At 42.4% G+C, this 12,368-nt stretch overlaps 1 protein-coding gene across 1 annotated transcript in view; it reads right to left on the bottom strand.

Annotated features, from left to right (window-relative positions):
* SH3D19 (SH3 domain containing 19) overlaps window positions 1-11,067 on the bottom strand; it is a 52,358-nt gene extending 41,291 nt beyond the window's left edge. The window contains exons 1-3 of the mRNA XM_004378827.2: window positions 10,943-11,067; window positions 10,658-10,811; window positions 8,936-9,934 (exon numbers count right to left, since the gene is read on the bottom strand). Coding sequence (XP_004378884.1) covers window positions 8,936-9,623 — 688 coding nt within the window. The 5' untranslated portion in view covers window positions 9,624-9,934; window positions 10,658-10,811; window positions 10,943-11,067. The remainder of the gene's footprint in view (window positions 1-8,935; window positions 9,935-10,657; window positions 10,812-10,942) is intronic.
* Window positions 11,068-12,368: the final 1,301 nt, after the last annotated feature.

Genomic DNA, 12,368 nt, shown 5'->3' with positions numbered 1-12,368 from the left:
ATCTTTCTTTCTGTGCTTATCTTTCCTTTCTGTTCATCTCTCTCCCTGCCATTGCCTCTGCTTGGCCTCCTTAGCCCTTGTTGGACCCCCTGACCTCCTGGGAATCTTCAGGTCACGTCTTCGCTGCTGCTGCAGAGACTTGACCCTCTAGCCCCTTCTCTAAGGGCTCAGTCCTTTCTGCTGGAAAAAAGACCCAAAATTCAAGAAAAGGATTAAGGCTGATAATGGGTCACTGTGTTCCACCTGTCAAGTGGCATTTCTGCTTTGACAGTTGCTTTGGTACCTATTATCTGTTGGTTATTGGTACTGGTTATTAGTTGATAATGTTTTTGGAGGGGTATGGAGGGGGGAGGAGTCCCTGGGTGGTGCAATTGGTTAAGCGCTCGACTATTAGCTGAAAGGTTGGTGGTTCAAAGCCACCCAGAGGCACCTCAAAAGACAGGCCTGGCAATCTGCTTCCGAAAAGTCACAGCCTTGGAAACCTTATAGAGCAGTTCTACTCTGCACACATGGGGTCACCATGAGTCAGAAATGACTCCATGGCAACTACAGCAACAATGTGGAGAGGGAAGAAAATCATCAACATGAAGTGACTTAAATTGTTTTCCAACTCATATTAAATTCTGGACCAATGTGTGGTGCAACAGTTAAAGCGTTTGTCTGCTAACCAGAAGGTTGGCAGTTCAAATCTACCAGCCGCTCCTTGGAAACCCTACAGGGCAGTTCTACTCTGTCCTATAGGGTCACTATGAGTTAGAATCGACTCGACGGCAATGGGTTTCTTTCTTTCTTTTTTTTAATACCACCTACACTCTCTCTCTGATAGCCCAGGAGTGCAGGCATGGACAAGGTAGGCTGAAAAGACAAAAAAGGCTAATCAGTGCCCCTGAGTGGTGGGGCACAGGGACGTTCACCATGTGCCTGCTGTGGGAGAGTTGGCCTCAGGAAACCCTGCCCCAAATCCTGCACACAGTGTAGGCAGATTGCACCTATGTTGTTAAAGGTGGTCTAGTCATTTAGCTTGAAACCTGAAGGATTTAAATCAGCGTAGAATCTATACTACTTATATACAAAATGCGGCCAGTGGTGGTTCAGTGGTAGAATTCTCGCCTTCCATGCAGGAGACCTGGTTGGATTCCCGGCCAATACACCTCAGGCACAGCCACCACAATTCTCTCTGTGGAGGCTTGCGTGTTGCTATGATACTGAACAGGTTTCAGTGGAGCTTTTAGACTAAGATGGATTAGGAAGAAAGGCCTGGTGATCTACTTCTAAAGTCAGCCAATTAAAACCTGTGGATCACAACAGTCTGATCCACAACAAATCACGGAGATGGAGCAGGACTGAGCAGCATTTTGTTCCTTTGTGCATGAGGTCGCCATGAATAAGGGGCCAACTCGATGGTACCTAACAATATACAACCATTCAAAGCATTCTAACTACATTATGCCCCCACTCACTCTCTCTTTTTTGGTCTTTTATTTATTTATTGGTCTTTTATTTTTAATACCATTAAAACCAAAACTCATTGCCGTCGAGTCAACTCTGATGCATAGCGAGCTATAGCCATTAGCTAGCTGGTCTTTAATAATTTGCACTCAAATCATGTGTAATTAGTCTACTATGAAAATCCCTGGAAATTTTTTTTTCTCTTTCTCAATACAGTGAGGAAAAGAAGTCTTGGTGTCCTACCACTGGGGCTGCTGGGCAGCAGTGGTCTGTTTAATCATCTGCCCTGGCTGTGAGTCAAATGAGCAGCACGAGTGCTCCTCCGGCTGCGTCGTGGCACAGCCGTGAGTCACATAGGAGTGTGGGTTTGTGGGGGATTTGTGGGGAGGACAGGTGCAGTACTTCAGGGAGAAGGTGGAGCCAGAAGCCTGTTTTCCATCGTGATGATGATGGGCACGTCCCTCCCCAGCAACAGTCTGAAGTTCATTTCTTACGTCTTTCCATGGAAGGTTTTTCCCCCCACAACAGAAATAACTGGGCATTGTCTAAAGCAAGGATGGCACACTATGTTTTCCAACGCCATCTCTGGCACTGCCAGGTCACTGTGGGTCAGAATCGACTCGATGGCAATGGGTTTTTTGGTTAGGTAGGAAACTGGATAATTGGTAATGGTTACAACTTTAAATATTCATAACCTTTAACCCAGTAATCCCACTTTGGAAAATTTATTCTTCAGAAATAAAGACAATAGTAGGCGTGAAAATGTTTATGAGAATGTTTACTTCAGCATATTTTTGTAATGGTAGAATTAATAAATAAAATAAAGATGAAACAATATGAATGTCTATCAATAGGAAAAACGTGGACTCAACTGTGATGCACTCATATGAGGGAATTTGGGGCAGACATGAGGAAACAATCAGTTAGACTTCCACCTCTAAAGCCTAAGGGGGAAAAAAGAACCTGATTGCTGTCGTGTTGATTCTGACATATGGCAACCCCACATGCTACAGAGTAGAACTTGCTCCATTGGGTTTCTTGGCTGTAAATTTTATCGAAGCAGACTGCCAAGCTTTTCTTCCACAGTGCTGCTGGGTGGGTTCAAACCACCACCTTTTGGTGAGTAGTCTGTGTCACCCAAGGACTGACCACAAAATAAAGAGAAGTCCACAAAATCTCACTGTTAAATGCAAAACACACACTGCTGAGTAACGGGTAGAGGATGATAAAAATTTTTTTTGTAAAAACTGGAAAAAAGTCCACATATGTATATATGTTTGTAAGCTTCAGTTTGGCATATAAAGTGTAAAAGGTTACACACAACAATGTTCACACTGGTCACTGTGGAGACTGAGATGGACTGGAGGGATATTAACATTTTTCTTGTTCTTCCTTTACTAAATCTCTGTATTGTCTGACTTGCTACCACAAATAAGTTACTTTTGTAACAAAAAAAATCAAATAAAATAAATTCAATCATAAAAAAGTTACAATACGCCCTGCCAAACAAGTCAAAATAAAAATCACTTAAACATAAAGAAATAATGAAAATTCTTATCTCTTTTGTTGCTTTGTCAAGGCAATAATGGTTCTACAATTTTGCATAAAATCACTAGAAAAATTAAAGCTTTTTTTGATACCATTCCCCAGTGATTCTATTTAATAGGAAAAAATGCAGACACGTTTCTGAATTTGTCTAACTTAAACCTATTTAGTTAATCATCACTAGCTTCTACTTTGTAACCCTGAATAATATAACTGTTTAGAAACATCACTCATTATTTTATTATTTTTTAATTTCTATTCATCACCAGGCTAAGAATCACTGGGGGAGGCATCTCTTTTTCTTAGGCAAAGACTGCAAGAGAGAACCCTCCCAGTTTATTTCAGCCTCATTCTGCTTATGATCGGCTCTTCAAAGAAAGATGACTCACTAATTAATTATTTTGTAAGAGGTAACGCTGGCACGTGGTCTGCAATTCTGATGGGATCCATAGTATTTGTTGTGGTTGTTAGCTGCCGCTGAGTCAGCCCCAACTCATGGCGACCTTACGTAGAACAGAACAAAACGTTGCCTGGTTGCCTGGTTCTGCTCCATCTTCATTACCTTTGATATTGTTTGAGCCCATTGTTGTGGCTACTGTGTCAGCCCATCTCATTGATGTACTAGAGTTTATTTAAGCAGCCCATTTAAGGTTATTTCCAGTATTCCACAGTGGGAGTCCTTAATCTGTGGCCCAAAATGGCTCCCTGAAGCTCTGGAAATTGTATCTTGAATTGTGCGCCCATGTACGTGCCCCAGTGCTATTTTCAGGGGAGATGAAAGTTTTGCAGACTGCATCAGATTCTGAAAAGGGTCTGAGACCCAGAAACGGTTAAGAACCTCAGCGCCATAGTTCATCTACCACATACTCTTTGCTCTTGCTTCTACAAAAACAAAAAAACAAAAAACAAACACCCACAAAGCATCTCCAAGAGAATCTCCTACCCAAATCTAAGGAAAGTCAATGGCATTTCTCCCTACTTTTATTTGCCATGTTTATTCTACTTTCCTTCCAGCACCTCACACCAACACCAATTATTCTACACCTGCTGCCAAGCAAGCAGGTCTCCCTACACCTCTATCCGCATGGTCTTCATTACCGGGCTGATGAGAAAGCAGTTCTCTGCCCATTACCTGTCCCTAATAATGTGCTTGTCATCATAATTAGTTTCACCATCCCTGGCTTGCTTTCTGTTATTTCTTTCCCTTGAGTTCTGTTAATAGCAGAAATTGGCTGCTAAACTATTATTCTAGTCTGTGTAATGGGGCTGACAGCAGACGCATTCTGCTTTTTCTTTGACAATTGGGTATGATTTGTAAAGGTGTGAAGAATTGCTAACACGTCTCAGCTCCATTACATTAACCTGGAAGGCATTCCACTCAAGAAATGAATCCAATATTAAATTGCCTGTTTTATGAGTTTTCCTTTAATAATTTTTCTAATCTTTACAATGTTTTCATAGCTTCAGTATTTTCTGAGATTAATAAGGCAACTTCATTTCATGAACACTGTTCTACTAGATTTTCTTTATATGTGAGGGACAGGAAAAAGGAAGATGTATTTGTGATTGTCTCTCCTTTCTCCTGTATTCTAGTTTCTGGCTGATGTCTGGATGATTAGGCAAAGCTTCATAAGGAGATTACCATCTGTTATTTACAAAGACAATGCTGTTGATATATGATCAAAAAAATCACCAAGCCCCAAAGCAAATCAATAAACAAAACCAAAAACACACGAAAATTCCTCCCCATGAAGAGGGTTTAGAGGTGATCCTGAAGGCCCCTGGAGGACAATAGGCAGGGGCGTGACAAGGTCCAGTGTGCACTCTAGAAAAATCCCTTGGGTAGGCACAGTGTGAAGGATGATGGATCTGAGGCAGAAGCAATGGCCAATTTAGGAGGCCACTGCAGTAATCTGGGCAGGAGATAAAAAAGGCTTAAGTGGGGCAGTAGCAGGAGGGATGGAAACAAAAGGCAGATCCAAGAACTGCTCAGAAGGTAAAACCAGCAGGAGTTGGTAACTAATTGGATGTGAAGGGCAAGAAGTAACTATAATAAATAAAGAAAACTGTTGCCATTGAATAGACTCCAACTCATGGTGACCTCATGTGGGTTAGAATAGAGCTATGCTCCATAGGGTTTTCAATGGCTGATTTTTCACAAGTAGATGACCAGGCTTTTCTTCCAAGATGCCCGTGGGTGGACTCAAACCTCCAACCATTACAGTTAGCAGCTGAGTGAGCTAACCCTTTGCACTACCCAGGGACTCCAACAATAATAAAAAAAAACCCAAACCAAACTAGTTGCCGTTGAGTTGATTGCAACGCATGGCGACCTCCTGTGTTAAGAGTAGAACTGTGCTCCATAGGGTTTTCAATGGCTAATTTTTTGGAAGTAGACCACCAGGCCTTTCTTCTGAGGCACCTCTGGATGGACTTGAACCTCCAACCATTTGGTTAGTAGCTGAGTGAGTTAACCCTTTACACTACGCAGGGGCTCCAACCATAATAAAAACAAACATGAAACTAAACCAGTTGCCATTGAGTCGATTCCAACTCATGGCAACCCCACATGTTACACAGCAGAACTGTGATCCATAGAGTTTTCAATGGCTGATTTTTTGTAAGTAGATCACCAGGTCTTTCTTCTGAGGCACCTTTGGATGGACTCGAACCTCCAACCCTTCAGTTAGCAGCCAAGCGTGTTAACTGTTTACCCCAACCAGGGACTCTAACCATGATAACTACTACTGAATGAGCAGTTACTGTGTTTCAGACAATATGATAGCGCTTTCCTGCATGATCACATTTATTCCTTGCAACATCTATGAGGAGTATTATCATCATGTTTTACAGATAAGAAACTAAGGCACTGTGAGGTTAAGTTAAACAGCTCAAGGTCTTCCAGCAACTAAGAGGTAGACCCTGGCTTGTCTGACTCCAAGTCCAAGCAGCTAGTCACTGTGTGACAAGGTAGGGAGACTTGAGAGTGATCTCTAGGTTTCCCTAGGGATGTCTGGATGTGTGATGTGTGACGGTGTCATCAAGTGAGGTGCAGGAGGAGAAGCAGGTTTGGAGAGAAGATAAAATGCTCATTCAGTATAACCCCATAGTCAAGAGCAATGATTAAAGTCAGGTGGGGCAAGTAAATTACACATTTTGCTAAAAGACTGCCCCCATAATTAAGTGTGGTGCAATGAGGTGGTAGAAATAAGAAAAGGCTGAGCACGAAGCATGAAACTGTATTCATGTTGAATGTGTAGTGTTGACTTTCCTTTTTGAAGATGACTGTAATTATCTGCTTGATGACACAGAATAAATCCTCAGTAACTACCTAACCAAGTTTTCAGTCCCATAGACTCTAGCAGGTGATATATCTTTGGCAAGTGCTATTTCCACCCCCGTTCCTACTGTTTGCTGCTGTTGGATTTACCCCTCCTTGTCCTACCCTGAACCTTTTAACACCAAAACAAAAGAAGGTTTAAATAAGAAAATGAAATTAACAAAGACTTGAAAAGTGGACAAGAGGTGTGTCTTTTTAGTTTACAAGCTACAGCCAGTTACAATATTATGTGCCTGATAAATATTTAATAAATATTTGCTATCATTTAAAACACAACTGTGCTTTGAAGACTTTCGTTTTGAAGTCACAAAGCTTGTACCATTTTGATCCATGTTAAACATCTATAAGATGACAGTTAACCTTTTGAAAATACTACTAAGCTTATATGTTCACAAATTCTACCCCAAATACATAAACAGCAGTAAAAGGAATCTTATCAATGACAAAGAGAGCAGCTTAGTTTGACAAATCAAAGATAAGCTTTACCATCTCACCCTCCATCTGCCTCTTGGGAAATTTAATTGTCCTGATCTTGGCAGCAAACCCACAGCACTGTATTTTATTTACAAAACCTTGCATTCCCCAGGGAAGATGTTCCCTGAAGATTACAGAAAAAAATGGTTGCAATATATGGCTAGGTCCTCCCTCCCTGCATTGCTCTTGCCAGAGTGCTCCCCCACCCCCACCCCCGCCCCAGGGCTGGCCCTGCTCCTGGCACTGGGGGTGGGGTAGGGCTGGATCAACCTGAGGAGTCTCTCAGGGGCCACTGTATGACTTCTCATGCGAGAGGGATTGAATTGTGTCCCCCCAAAAGTTATGTTGAAGTCCTAACCCCTGTACCTGTGAATGGGACTCTTATTTGGAAATAGGGGTTTCCTTTTGTTAGGTTAAGGGAATACTGGAATAGGGTGGGCCTTAAACCTCATCCTCTTAGTGATGTCATAAAAAGAACAACACACGTGTAGCGCAAGACGCCAAGTGAAGAAGGAGGCAGCTGAATCTACAAGCCCAGGACGGCCAAGGATTGCCAGCAGCTACTAGAAGCTGAAAGAGACAAGGAAGAAACTTCCTCTACAACCGACGACCTGAATTTGGATCTCTAGCCTCCAGAACTATGAAACAATAAATTCTTGTTCTTTAAAACCACCCAGTTGTAGTACTTGTGTTACAGCGGCACTAGGTAACTGTGTGAGAGCGCCAAAATGGAGGCACTTGACTAGAATCAGAATGACTGGCCTAGGCCTTGAACCCCCACTCCATCTTAGCTTTTGCTTATCTCCCCTGCAACCATTAACCTTTAGACAGACTCAAGTTCATAACAAAGGAAAGGTTTTTCTCTGTGGTTAAACTAAAGATATGGGAAGAATGTTCTAAGGGGGGGTCTTGAGGCAAGACCCTTATCAGAAATCCCTTCAAACTAGCAGCCCTCAGGAAATGTTTCACCCAAAACAAGCTATTTTTTAACAGAATGTTCTTAGAAAGATGTCTTACAATTACCTTGTGACACCCTGTAACCCCCAACTACTTAGTCTATGAGTTAGGAAACTAGCCAATCCAAATAGCTCACTTATGTGTTTCCAACCAATTGCTGTAAAGCCCCCACTTAGAGTTGTCCTGCCTCCTGCTTCCTGGTTTTACCTCATAAATATGCCTCTGCAACTCCACCATTTTAGAGCATTTGGTTTCACTTTGTGAGATCAGACGTGTCCAGGTTTGAACTGTTTTCAACCTTCAATAAATCTCTTTACTTTTATTTTAACAGAGTATGCGTTCTTACTCCTGAACATTACTAAGACACCATCTTGAGAAGCTTCCCCCTACATGCTCCTAATGGCACATGCCACCAATGCCCTGGATCCTTTCGATGTGAAACCTGAATTTCCAATTGCCCCAGACTGCTTTTTCCTGGCTCCTATAATAGTAATTGAGGAGCCCTGTCGGCACAGTGGTTAAGGGCTTGGCTGCTAATTGAAGGGCTGGTGGTTCAAACCCACCAGCTGTTCCGGAGGAGAGAGATGTGGCAGTTTGCTTCCATAAAGATTACAGCCTGTGGGGCAATTCTACTCTATCACATGGGGTCGCAATCAACTCAGCAGCAATGAGTTGTAACAGTAAGAAATGAATTAAATACAAATTTCCAACTTTTGCATTTCTGTATTTACTCTCTTTCTGCTCTGTGCAGGTTTCCCCTTTTCTCTCGGTCTTATCTCCCCCACCTCATACTTTCCTTTCCCTCTGTCTCAATCCCCCAGCCAGCGCCATGTTTCTATCTCTCTCTGTTCCTCCGTATCTGTCCATGCACCCACACATAGCACACACGTACACGCACACACACACCTCAATAACTCATGTACTGAAAACTAAAACAGTAAGTACCATTTACAATATCCTATGATGAAGTGCTCGAGGCGCAGTGGTTAAGAGCTTAGGCTGCTAACCAAAAGGTTGGCAGTTCAAATCCACCAGTTGCTCCTTGAAAACCCTATGGGGCAGTTCTACTCTGTCCTATAGGGTCACTATGAGTCGGAATCGACTCCACAGGAATGGGTTTTTTAGTTTATGATGAGTTTAGATTCCCCTCTACTTCTGATTTTTACTCACCCAGAACCATCTCTGAACTGGTAGAGTCTTCAGCCAGGTTCCCTGATGGGACGGGTAAAACATCATCATCAAAGCTGATAAGATCGATGTCTCCTGGGGGTGTGCTTTGCAGAACTGGAACCGGGGGGTTGGTAAGAGGCCCTTCTCCCAGTGACCTGAATGCTTTGGTTTGTGATGCCACTGACAGTCGAGGAGGAACAGTGACTGGTTTCAGTAAAGCACAGGTGGGGTTTTCTGAGGAAACTGATTTCTTGAGCAACAAAGGCCGTGGAGCAGGAGTTGGGACTTTCTTCCCACCGTTAGGGCCCTCGGCCATGGGCCCTCCTCCCAGAATCTCATGATTAACGCTTCGTATAAGGCCAGGATTTGGTTTCTTTGGCAATTCAGGTTTGGTTACTGGGATGCTTCCTGCTTCTTGAGGTGAAGGGCGTGGGACAAGCCCTTCCCGGGAGGCCACCTTGAGCCTGTTTTCTGCCCAGGAGTCCCATTCTCCAGAAGCTCTGTTAGCAGCTGGCTTGGGAGCCACGGAGGGTTTCCCTGAGGAAACAGAAGGCCTTGGGGGGACTGTGCGGGGAACAACTTCTGGTTTCTTGCGCAGTCCTGAGGTTTCTGTATTTGTCTGACCCTCAAATGCTTTGACTCTTGAGACAATACTATTTTGGCTTCGTTCTGTGTTCATAATGTTCATCACTGCCTGGCTGTCCAAGTCGTTGGTATTGTCCAACAGAGACTGGGGCCGGCTTGGGGAAGATGTCTCTTCTGTGGCTGTGACACTAATCCTCTGGTGACTTTGCTCTTTAATGGGAGTATTTCTGGTGACTGGTCTGAGGTTGCTTTTTGTTCTTGGCCTTGGCACTGGACATTTTGTAGTGCTGGGGATTCCTGGACACTTCTGTTCCTCGGAAATATCAAAGACTATTAAAGGTGCCACATGTGTTGGAAGATCACGGGGTGAGACCACTGGGGAAGGCTGAAGAGGCTTGAGAGGTGCCTGTAGTGCTGACAAGACCAAAACGACAAAAAGAAATTGCAATGTTATAATTTAAAAGAAAGAAAAACAAAACAAAACAGGAGATAAGTATATTTTCTTAACATACATGTGGATTAAACGGATGTTGATTTCCTTTAATAGTAAAAAGTAATTCTAGAGTTATAGGGGAAATGTTTATACTGAGCTTCCTGCAGGAGTATTCTTCAAGTTATATTTGTTCATATAACAAATATTCATTATATAATATTTTAAAACACCATTAAATTTCTGATTCTCACTAGATTTATCATATAAGCCATTTCTCCTTGGTTGTCAAAATTCTAACATTTCTTGTTTTACTTTTCTAAAGTAACTTATTCTCATCTCTGCTGCCCTAACACAAAGCTCTTTGAAAGCCTAACGGGACAATCACCCTTCGAATCTTAACAAATTTTAGTTGCTAAACATAACGTCCTTCTCAATGGGAACAGAGGGCATCAGAGTTAAACAGACGATGCTTTTGTTTTATAAACTTGGGTGAGCCCAGGCGGTTGGGGCTATGACTCGTGAGAATGATCTATTATAATAATCATGGCATACCCAAATAAAGAACACACACAGTGATCATGCTGACTGGGAAGCAGAGTCCAATGAATTATGCACAAATTGCAAATTATGTTAAAGACTGGAAGTCTACTGATTACTTCCCTAGATGTATGTCAGGATCAGGAAGGACAAATTACTTGCATTACTTTGAGGCAGGTGGTTGTCTATTTCTTCTGAAAAGTCCGTCTGAGTTGCAGAAGTAACAGTGTGCCTTGGAGCGGCAGCAGCATTATTATTATTTGTAGTGTTAACCTGAACTTGGTTGATTTCTTTTATGACTTGCTCATAAGAAGGCGGGAGCTACAAAATAAAGAATGCAGATTTTAGACATCTTCTGGCAAATGGCCAAGGTGCTCGTAAGTCTCACTGTTCTTATCTTTGAACTTTATTTTAAAAATAAAATGGAAAGAGATAATGTGATGTTTATTCACCTCAGCAGGAACCAATTCACTGGGCCTCCACAGGCCTGCAGAAGAAGGTGGGGGAAACCCCAATCCTCGGGGAGGGGCTCCCGGGAACCAAGAGGCTGGCCTCAGCGGCTCAGCTGCCACGATGGTGATCTCTGGGCGCCTGCAAACAGAAGCCTCAGTGAGGTATTGCAGGTTGGAAACAAGCTATTGTCTATCTGCAAATGCTCGAAGATTTATAAAACCACCATCACTCACAAAAGTATGCAAGAACTGCCGCATTCATAGAAATAACCTGTCCAGCCCTGGCTGTCTCTAACAGCGCACCTAGACAGGCTTCAAGGGGGCAAATGGCAGTCATCCTCTAAGACCTTGACCTCAAAAAGTTAGAGATGTACCCTGAGTATACTTAGCCCTGCCTGGGTTGATAAGGATAAGGACTAATCACCAATTGCCAGCTGTTGTCAATTCGACTCAAGGTAACTCCACATGTGCAGAGTAGAACAGCTCCACAGGGTTTCCAAGGCTGTGATCTTTCAGAAGCAGATTGCCAGGCCTTTCTTCTGAGAAACCTCTGGGTAGGTTTGAACTGTCAACCTTTCAGTTATTAATTGGGTGCTTAACCATTTGCACCACCCAGGGGCTCCTACAGACTAATTTAGGCCCATATAATCTTCTCTTTCCAGGATCCTGTTCTTTGGCCTACAGTACAAACACGAATATATCCTAAGGTAGGAAGATGCACTGGTCAAATGGAATTGCTTGGCTTCCTGCTGTTATAAAGCACATACTCTGAAACAAAAATTACCATAGGAAAAGAATATTCTGTTCTGCCTCACTCCACCTCTGCCTCAATTCAAAGTTATCTTTGCCTCAATTCAAAGTTATCTTTAGGTGTTTAGAATTCAGATGTCTGTGTTCCTGGTCAGTTTTATATATGATTTGATGATGAATCTTTAATACTAGGAGTAGTAGTGACTTAGGGATGTCTTCTTTCATTGTTTTCTTAACGTAATTCTACGTTTTCATGTTTAAATTTTACCTTTAACCTGATTTCCTAAAAAATACCAACTGTGTGACCCTGAGCAAATCAATCAATCTCTCTGAGCCTCAGTTTCCTTATCTGACCTGTAAGGATGATGATACTTGCTCTGCCTCTCTATAGCACTCCGTGGAAAACCAAATTAGATTTTAAAAATCAAAAAGCACTATCATTATCAAAACCTGCACACTCACATACTAGCTTGTGAAATGGTAGAACAGGATCTTAAATTACACTTGAATTGCCTTCCCTAAGAACCTCTGCTTATAGCTTTTGTCTAACCAAATAATAAAAATAATGAGTTACAATTTAATAAGCATTAAGCACTTTACATGCTAATCTTATGACAACCTTATGAGGTAGGTATGATTAGACTCATTTTATAGATGGGGATACAGAAGTTAAGAG

The sequence above is a fragment of the Trichechus manatus genome, unplaced genomic scaffold (genome assembly GCF_000243295.1).
Source record: "Trichechus manatus latirostris isolate Lorelei unplaced genomic scaffold, TriManLat1.0 scaffold00059, whole genome shotgun sequence".
Classification (NCBI taxonomy): domain Eukaryota; kingdom Metazoa; phylum Chordata; class Mammalia; order Sirenia; family Trichechidae; genus Trichechus; species Trichechus manatus.
This window is presented reverse-complemented; position numbering and strand designations above follow the sequence as displayed.